This window comes from Trematomus bernacchii, unplaced genomic scaffold, assembly GCF_902827165.1.
Source record: "Trematomus bernacchii unplaced genomic scaffold, fTreBer1.1, whole genome shotgun sequence".
NCBI classification, from domain to species: Eukaryota; Metazoa; Chordata; class Actinopteri; order Perciformes; family Nototheniidae; genus Trematomus; species Trematomus bernacchii.
The window spans coordinates 27,734,970-27,745,207 of record NW_022987720.1 but is presented as its reverse complement, the minus strand read 5'-3'; the positions used below and the strand labels follow the sequence as shown (position 1 = coordinate 27,745,207).

Here is a 10,238-nt window from a genome sequence, read left to right as displayed (position 1 = left end):
TAAGTGATTTTATTTGCTTGTTCTGCAGTTTGTGTCATTGTGAAGGGGATTTCAGTTTGGTGAACGTATGCGTGCTTCTTACCATCTTGTACTCGTCTTCATTGACCTGCAGAGCCAGTAGGAAGTCCTCATGCTGAAGAGAGAGAGAGAGAGAGAGAGAGAGAGAGAGAGAGAGAGAGAGAGAGAGAGTTTGGTTAACTGGGATATCACATGACCATTATTTAATTCAGAAATCCTCCACATAGAGCCAGCTGAGTGTGTACCTCGGCCCACTCCTTGGCCTTCTGCTTGTAGAAGGACAGCTCATTCTGCACAGAAGCTTCCAGACTGTTGTACGTCCTGCAGTAGCGTCGGTCGCTCTCCAGGAAATACATCCTCTTCTCAAACTTCACAGAGCCTGCTGGAGAGAAGGAGGCCAGTGAGTGATGGGACAGCTGAGGAGCCATGGCAACATCCATCACCGACGGCTGACAGGCATCCACCCCCGAGCTCCATCATGCAGGTTTGACCCCACCCCCATCCATCCATAAATCAGCTCCCTTAACAGCAAACTAAAAACAGCTTTTCAAGAACACAGAGGCCGTTTCTCAATGTCGAGGAAGGCTGCTCCAGAGCCACTATTTCAAGCATACTCCGTCATCGAGTGCCACCGAAGGACTGTTCCAATGTCCAGCATACTTGGAATTCTACCGAGGCCGGCGTACTTCGTAGCGAGAACTTTCTAGGCTGCACATGTGTAGACTCCGCGGTCTTAAAATCCCCACAATGCTTTGCGCACGGACCAATTTCCAAATCTTTGGCGGAAATAGCGCTCCATTTAAGGCGGGGCCTCGCATATGACGCACGCCTGTTTCACAATTCTTTGTTTTCCGAGGCTAGGAAGGATTCTTGCCTCGCTTCTGAAGCAAGTGACTCGGAAGACATGTGCTACCAAGCAAGCCTCCTCGACATTGAGAAACGGCCAGAGACTATAAAATGTCGTCCCATGATGCACCTGCAGGTTGACACTGAAGCCTTTGCGAATGAAAAGAAGCATTTAACCCTTAGATGCATAAGTGGGTCTTTTTTGACCCGGTGAGGTGGTTTTCTTGAAGTATCTTTGTCATTTTTTTTATCATTTCATATTCCAGCTATTCCTCAAAAAACATGTTTTGGATATCATGCCATTCCCATTTTAAGAAATTGTAGTTTTTGTATTACTACCCCAAGCTTCCATAAGTGGGTCAAAAATGACCCGCATGCATTTTCTATGGAATCCTTTGGGATCCTATGGGAACCTTTGATTCTTATCACCTGTGGCTGTCAGGAATACATTCACTGTGGACCACACAGACTACATCACAAGTGACACCTCTCAGGAAGATTATTTTACACAGCAAGATCTGATACCTGTCAGTATAATAATAATAATAATAATAATAAATAATATTTTTATAGGGCTTTTCAAGGACTCAAAATCGCTTTACAATATAAGGGAAGGTTAGGGTGGGGGGTATAGGACTATCAAACTTGATCAACCGGCATGGATTGATGGGGGGTGGGCTATGAGTAGACAAGAGGAGAAGAGATGAGTTTTGAAAAGGGACTTGAATACTGTGAGGGTCTCAGAATAGCGGAGATCTTTGCATCAATATGTTCAAAACGTTTTTTTTCAAAATGTAAAGAAAATGTCTAAAATTATAAATAGTGAAAAATGTAATATAAAATATTTCTAGTGTGAACCAAAATATAATACTAAAGATTATACAAGTGATTTTTCTTAACCAAAATGGCATAAAAACACATATTATTCTAATACGGGTCCTTTTTGACCCACTTATGGAAGAGTGTAGGGTCCAGTCACTCGGGCATCTAAGGGTTAAACAAACAGCTGCTTGTTTTAAAAGGAACCGCACAATAGGGTTAGCAGTTATTAGAAGTGTTGATAAGTTTGTTCACCGTGCTCAAAATGAAAGTCTACGTAGCAGCGCTCGGAGGAGGCGGCTCTGCTTCTTCGTCTCTTTCCTGAGGGGTCGCCTGATTCCTGCCACTTCTTCAGCGCTTCACATAAGGCCTACAATGAACAGAGTACATGTATGAACAACCCAAGTGAATAAAAAGAAAGCGATGGCATTGCTCAGACGAACCAAGAGGCCACAGGTACCTTGCGTGTGATTGCATAGTGTCCCTTCAGAGCGTTGAGGGACCATTTGATGTCCTGACAGCTGAGCATCCTGAAGTCTGCCATCAGCAGGTCGGCCGCCTGCACGGACGCCTCCAGCCCCACCGTGCCCAGTTTGTTAAAGTCAAACAGGTCTTCGGTCACCTGGAAGGACCCGAAACAAAACAGTACTCAAACACCAAGATATCTGATTCAAATGCAACTAAAGAAATCATTAAATCTAATTGAAATAGAGTGGTGCAGGGTTTACCCGGAAGTAAGCTGCTCATGGGTTCCCTCGACAAAAAAGCAATGGGATTTCTCCATAGGATTTTGGAAAATAGCTCGAAATAAGTTCTGTGGAAAACGAACCCGTTTGATAAATGCACGTTTTGTTCAGCCGGATAATATCCACATGTCTCCTACTTTTATCATTTTCGAATCATAAATCTAATCACCAGAAGCAAAATGCTAACGTTATGCTATAAAGGAACTACAGCCGAGTACAGCAGCACGACTTCAACGTCACGCCAACTTAAGATCCATATTCAAACATACAGATTCTAAAGTGTACAAGTTGAAGCGTTTGTTTGAACAGTTTGCAGGAGGCAGGTACTTGCTTTCAAGCAGAACAGGGCAAACAAACTTAGGAGTGTTTACGTGTTCGGCGTAATGACGTACAACGGCCTGGACAACTTCTGTAGTCCTATTCAGACACGTCAACTCTTCAGAAATCACCAGTGGGGTCACTGCTGATGGATTTAATGTCGTAGAACAAAACGTGATCCGTCTCTTCAATGTGTCTCAACCACAGACCTTATTTCCAGCTATTTTCCAAAATCCTATGGAGAAATCCCGTTGACTCTGAGACGAGGGAACCGGTCAAATGCTGACTCACTTCCGGGTTTTAGGACTCGTCACTGCACCACTCTATTGGCACTGTGCAACGATAGCGATTTGACACGGCCTTTTGCAGCTGAATCATCAGGTGTCAAGGCAAGAGACTGAACGTCTGTTTGTACTTCATCTGCTGTTTCTGTGTGAAGAGTACATTTTTGCATATAGCACTATACGATAATACTTGAATGGTCAGATCAAGTCTGAAGTTTGACTTGCATCACAGCAGCTCCATGTGTAACATCAACATGGACATATATCAAGACACAATACATGAAAAGCAAACATGTAACATAATAGCACGATCCGTGAGAGAAAACATGCTCAAAGAGCCTTCAGCGTGCATTTGATCTGGATTCAGCTCTGTATTTACTGAGAGGGTTGACTGGAGCACAAAGAATGCTTCACTCTCACTTTATACACATTTGCTTAGAAAGAAAAAACAATACATCATTTATAATAAAGGCCTTTTAGAGGTTTCATTCTCTTGTGATTTTAACAGACACACACACACACACACCTCTGTCTGGGTGTCTCCAGACTCCAGCAGGATGCTGGTGGGGGCTAGGGTCGCTGCACCCCCGCCCCTCGGATACTCCGGGTTCTCCAACAGCAGGTTACAGATACTGAGGACACAGCAATAAGAGAGAAAGGAATCACTTACTCATCATAAAACTAAGCTAGAAGACAAAGGAGCAAAATCATTCAACAGGTCTTTTTGGAATTTCCTGAAAATCTAAATCAGTTTATTACTCTTCATGAAGTACTGTAGAAAAAAGTTGATGCTTCTTACACATTCAAGTCTTTCACATTATTCGTTTGGATCAGTTCTGCTACATAGGCTTCTAGGACGTCTGGGAAAAGATCCAACTGTAGAGGCAGACAGAGTTAAACAAGACGGAGGTGAGGATCAGTTATACCACAATGTAAATCATTCAGATTCAGAAAATATCAACTATTCATCTCATGATGTAGATATCATGCAGAACATGCAAATACGTGAACTCTTAGTGATACCAGGGTTGGATCTGAAAGCCATTTCAGAATAAGTCTTAAGATAAAAATACTTTTTTGTTGAAGGTCTCACATTTAATTATTTTGTATCCTTCATAATTGACTTTGAGTTGAGAAAGTTATTACATTAGTCATTTTATTTTTATTTAACTTTTTTTTTAAATTGTGTCAGCTGTTACTTATTTAGCCTTAGACTCTTAGTCCTGTGTCAAATTGATCTTTTTCCGCCATCAGATGATATCAAAACAAACATATTGAGTCTGAATGCACACTGTGTGGTACTCACCACCCTAGTGATGAGGTCTCTGACGTGGGGCAGCAGCTCGGCCCTCCCTCCTGCTGCGGAGGGGCCGGGCCTGGCGTCCTCGATCCGGGGGGCGTCCTCCGCTGCGGGGGGCACGGCCACCAGTCCCAGGGCGGGGTTAACTCTTTCTGGGTTTGGAGCCGGAACGAGACGAGCGTTTCCCCCGGCAACCAAAGCTGCGAGAGCTGGAGGAGCGGGAGCGTTCAAGACCAAGTTAGGGGCCCGGATGTGGAGGCTGATGGGGCCCCGCTGGTGGGACCAGGCTGCTGGGAGCCCTCCGGAGGGGCCGGCCTGCGGGGGGGCGTTGGGAAGGTGCTCCCCGGGCGCTTGGCTCCCTAAGATGATCCGGTGACCCGCCTCAGGAGGGCCCAGTCTCTCTGGGGCTGCAGCTATTAGCACTGCAGGGGGGGCGGCCGGGAACACCTGAGGGGGGGGGAGGGGGGTGGGCTGCAGGCTGGGCGGGGGCCTGAGCCAGGGGCCGCAGCTCCATCTGAACGAGGTTCCCCTGCAGGCGGTTGAGCGACACCGGCTGCAGCACGTTCTGAGGCCGGAGCTGCAGCTGTGGAGCCGAGGCCTGGGTGCTCGGATGCTGCGGAAGAACCACTATTTTGACCCCCGACACGATGAAGCGCTGCTGTACGGTGATGGTGGAGGTGTTGGTGGTGGTGGTGGTGGTGGTGGTGGGGGGGGGGCTGTGAAGATGTACCGGGCTCAGACAGCGTGTGAGCAGAGGAAGTGCTGGCCTGAGGGTTGTCATGTGACTGAGCGCTCGCCTTTTCTTTAGTCTTAGTAGAAGAACTTGATGCAGAACGATAGCGTGTGGCACTGGAGGAGGAACTCGCCCCCCCCCCTGACTGAAGAGTGTGTGAGTCCAAATGTGCTGGGCTGAGGCAGATTTATTCCTGGTGTAATGGATGTGTTGGCATTTGCAGAGGTAGATGGGGTTTGGATGGGAACTGCGTGGGGTTCCTCTTTTGTGTATGCTGGCGTACCGTCCTGGTGCTGCGAGTTCCTGTAGGGTTTTGGCTGAGAGTGTGTGTGTGACGAGGTGCCGGGGTGTGACTGTGTGTATCCACTCGTCTGCACCGCTGTGTGTGTCCGTGCGGCCAGCCTCGCTGCGGAGGAGCTGGCTGTGGCGTCTCTGGAGGTAGAGGGGGCGGGACCAGGGTCCGCTGAGGGAACCCCAGGAGTTTCGCTACTGTGATCGAAAACTTGAACCGGGACACGCAGCGCCCCACTCCATTTGGCGGCTGGGCGAATCACGTGTTTGCGAGCAGGTGTGAACGGCTACAGGAAAACACAGGAAGCAAAAGAGAGGAGTGGATAGATAAATGGAAACAAAGATGATACTTCTGCAGCTGCTGTTATCGATAGGAGTAAAATGTAGCCCATGACTGTTGTATATCAAAATACAAGGTTAAACTTGTCTAAAAAGTTTACAATTGTTGTACAAAGTAACAGGGTAGGGGAGCATAATTCATCAGAATTGTATCATAGTCGCAATATAGGAATAGTGCAATATTCAAATCAGAGGAATAAAGGATAAAATAACATCTGAATTAACTATTTTGGAGCTGCATAGTGATCCGGCCTACTACTCCTATTCCTGAGACTTAATATTACATTGCATTTAGCTGGTGCTAAAGGGAAACCATAAGGGTTCAAACTAAGGGCAACACAAAGGAAACTTACAATCTCAGGGACGCATGAGGGAGCAGGACTGGAGAGGCTTTCCTGCTAGTCTGTCTGCTCTTTCAGTAGCAGCAGTAATTAGTCTTCACCGGAGTGTGTCCTGATCACACCTGCTGTCACTTTCCCCAATCAGGAGCATTTGGTGACAGGCAGGTGAATGTTCATTAGCCCTCTAGAGGGCAGTGTTTGGGCAGCACAGGGAATTCACAACAGCAGGGATCCTCTTTGATATATATAACAAATAGAACAGGGTTTATCACTCACCTCTAATATGCTGACGTCGTCATCATCTGGAACTAAAACAGGGCTGCTCGGTACCAGAGTCACAGGCTCCTCATCTGAGTCATCGGAGATGGTGATGAGCTCCCTCTTACGGGAGCGGGAGCCTACAACGAAGGAGTAAATATTAGGGTTTGTTTATTGTGTGGCTATTTATGATTATAAGTGTGTGAACAAGAGGAAGAAATAGATTATATATTATTAGAAATGTTTATATAAATATATATATACATATACACACATACATATATATATATATATATATATATATATATATATATATACACTCGGTACAGCCCTTTTAACTTAGCATGTAATAATGGCTGTTATGAAGCCCGCCGAAGAGCGAAGTTTCTTATCACTAGAAAAACCACAACCTTGAAACCATGTCTAGATAATATAGTTTACTATGTTATCAAACCAGGGTCAGTATGACAAAGCAAGTCAGCCTTGTTCTGAAACGACATTGTCACATGTAAATAGCAGCATAGTGTAGGAGGCCAGTTGTTGTCACAAACTGTCACTAGAATATATCTCACTGTTGATATTGACAAAATATCTCACCTTGGCTGCGGTGGACGTTGAAGCTCGCCAGGTGAATGACTTCATCATCGCTGCCTCCATCTGCCATTGTGAAACTAAACTTTCCTGCTCCTGCAATCTGTCACTGCTCAATCAATACCATCTACACACACACACACACACACACACGCACACACACAATGTTAAACTACTGGCATTCCCCTTGAATTCCTACAAATTATTTCAATGATACTTGTCATAACATTTACCGAACACAATAAGGGTTGGACTCCAACCTATTACTGTAAAAACAGAAGTGGAAGAAGAACTCAGATCTTTTGCTTAAAGGTGGGGTAGGTAAGTTTGAGAAACCGGCTTGAGATACACTTTTTGTTATATTCCATGGAATGCTCTTAACATCCCGATAGCAATGAATATCTTAAGTGCTTTGACAAAAAATCCATAAAAAAAATGTCATCTGTGGAAGCCGTAGTACTGTAAAAAGCACGACCAATCATTTTAGCCGGCCCGGCTAAAATAACTGGATGGCCTACCTGCCTGTCAGCCTTCCATCTGTGCACAAACTTATCTCGTGCCCTCATTGGTCATGTGCGCGTTTGTGTGTGTTGGACGAGGGGCTCTGTAAGGAAGTGGCAGATTTTTTCCTGCTGTGTATTTTCAAATTCTAGCGATCTCGAGCTGGTTTCTCCAACATTACCTACCCTACCTTTAAGTCAAAGTAGCAATACTACATGGTAAAAATATTATGTTACTACTAAAAGTCCAGAATACAAAATTGTACACAAGTAAAAGTACAAAAGTATTGGCATCAAAATATTCTTCAAGTAATAATTTTCCAGTGGCCCCTATCAGATAAATATTACATTTCTGTATTATACTTATTATTGATGAATTAATATTAAAGGTGTGGTAGGTAAGTTTGAGAAACCGGCTCGAGATACACTTTTTGTTATATTCCATGGAATGCTCTTAACATCCCGATAGCAATGAATATCTTAAGTGCTTTGACAAAAAATCCATAAAAAAAATGTCATCTGTGGAAGCCGTAGTACTGTAAAAAGTACGACCAATCATTTTAGCCGGCCTGGCTAAAATAACTGGATGGCCTACCTGCCTGTCAGCCTTCCATCTGTGCACAAACTTATCTCGTGCCCTCATTGGTCATGTGCGCGTTCGTGTGTGTTGGAGGAGGGGCTCTGTAAGGAAGTGGCAGATTTTCTCCGGTTGTGTATTTTCAAATTCTAGCGATCTCGAGCCGGTTTCTCAAACTTACCTACCCCACCTTTAACGTTGCACTTGGTGTTTTATATTATTTATTATAAATCCATGCCTGCAAATTAGCGGGTCACTAAATTGGTAAAATAAATATAGTGAAGTAAAATGTTAAAAATTGCCTCCAAAATGTAGTAAAATAAAAGTACAAGTAGCATAACGTAAAAAATACTCAAGTGAAGCATCTCAAACTTGTACTCAAAAAGTACAGTCATTGAGTAAATATACATTATTACTACCCACCACTGTGTAAACACTAACCGGCCACTTTATTAGGTACATCTTGCTAGTACCGGTGTTTGACCCACTTTTATATTCAGAACTGCCTTAATTCTTTGTGGCTTAGACTCAACAAGGAGCTGGAAACATTTCTCAGGGATTTTGGTCCATATTGAGCACCCAAAAGTTCTCTATAGGATTTAGATCAGGTGAATGTTGAGGTCATTTGAGGACAGTGCACTCATTGTCATGTTCAAGAAAGCAGTTTGACATGATTTGAGATTTGTGACATGGCGCGTTGTCCTGCTGGAAGTAGCCCTTAAAGATGAGTACACTGTGGTCATAAAGGGAGGGATATGGTCGGCAACAATACTCAGGTAGGCTGAGGCGTTAGACGATGCTCAATAGGTAACAAAGGGCCTAAAGTATGCCAAGAACATATCCCCCACACCTTTAACCACCACCTCCAGCCTGAACTGTTGATACAAGGCAGGGTGGATCCATGCTTTCATGTTGTTTACGCCAACTTCTGACTCTACCGTCCGAACGTCGCAGCCAAAATATAGACTCATCAGACCAGGCAACATTCTTCAAATCTTCCATTGTGCAATTTTGGTGAGCCCGTGCAAATTGTAGTCTCAGTTTCCTGTTCTTAGCTGACAAGGTTCGACATGATGTGGTTCAGAGATGGTCTTCTGCATACCTTGGTTGTAACGAGTGGTTATTTGAGTTACTGTTGCCTTTCTATCATCTTGAACCAGTCCATTCTCCTCGGACCTCTGGCATCAACAAGGCATTTTGCCGTAGAGAACTGCTTCTCACTGGATATTTTCTCTTTTTCTGACCATTCTCTGTAAACCCTAGAGATGGTTCTGCTTGAAAACCCCAGTAGATCAGCAGTTTCTGAAATACTCAGACTATCCGTCTGGCACCAACAACCATGCCACGTTCAAAGTCACTTAAAATAACCTTTCATCCCCATTCTGATGCTCTGTTTGAACTACATGCCTAAATGCATTGAGTTGCTGCCATGTGATTGGCGGATAAGATATTTGCTTTAGCGAGCCGTTGCACAGGTGTACCTGATAAAGGGGCCAGTGAGTGTGTAACCTTACCAAATAAGACTAATAAAGAACTCATATGCCACGCTGCAGTTGTCATGCAATCATAAGAGAACTTAACAAAGAGGTACTTTAAAATAAAACTGAAATCTTAACACAGGGAGCAGGGTTAAGGGATGGGGATTAGTCTCTCAATCAAGAATCAACATGAGGTAGCTAACAGAAAGTTGTTTTATTGTATTTGCTGACCTGATCTTACAAGAAACAGTCACTCCGTCATTTTGTCTCACTAACCCAGCCCTAGTTGTGCTTGATCTGATCAAAGTTGGCATGAAATCAATGCAAATCTTTCATTTTGATAAACTGCAGACGCTGGCAGTGATGCAACACTGCATATATGGACTTGTATTCAGTTTATCAAAGTGACAGTAGTCTTAACACAGTGAGGTTTTCTTAATATTTCAGATCTTGAAGTTAAAAACAAACATGTCAGAACAGAAATCGATCATTTCCGCGCAGAACAAACTGCTTTTAAGCTAAGCTAATGTTAGTTAGCTTGCTAGCTAGCTAGTAGGTTAAGTACTTAGCTCACTAACGTCGGGATTTCTACGGATTACATTGCTTCAAAACGACCGTTAACAGTTTAATACCTAGGTTTAAACAATACACATCCAGAAATGTACCATACCGCAGCTCGTTGGTGGAGAACCAACACAAAACGCCCTCTTGATGGACTGGCTTTCGGTGAATATAGAAACAAACTGCCAAAACAAGAACAGTACCGACGTCACGCGTACGGCACCCGTCACTACGTACG

General features: G+C 44.1%; 1 protein-coding gene across 1 annotated transcript in view; it reads right to left on the bottom strand.

Annotated features, from left to right (window-relative positions):
- rnf216 (ring finger protein 216) overlaps window positions 1-10,215 on the bottom strand; it is a 23,034-nt gene extending 12,819 nt beyond the window's left edge. Inside the window, 13 exon segments of the mRNA XM_034143451.1 lie at window positions 83-133; window positions 264-397; window positions 1,939-2,053; window positions 2,144-2,305; window positions 3,558-3,663; window positions 3,831-3,907; window positions 4,338-4,790; window positions 4,792-4,961; window positions 5,032-5,203; window positions 5,205-5,642; window positions 6,312-6,433; window positions 6,891-7,011; window positions 10,110-10,215. Coding sequence (XP_033999342.1) covers window positions 83-133; window positions 264-397; window positions 1,939-2,053; window positions 2,144-2,305; window positions 3,558-3,663; window positions 3,831-3,907; window positions 4,338-4,790; window positions 4,792-4,961; window positions 5,032-5,203; window positions 5,205-5,642; window positions 6,312-6,433; window positions 6,891-6,957 — 2,067 coding nt within the window. The 5' untranslated portion in view covers window positions 6,958-7,011; window positions 10,110-10,215.
- Window positions 10,216-10,238: the final 23 nt, after the last annotated feature.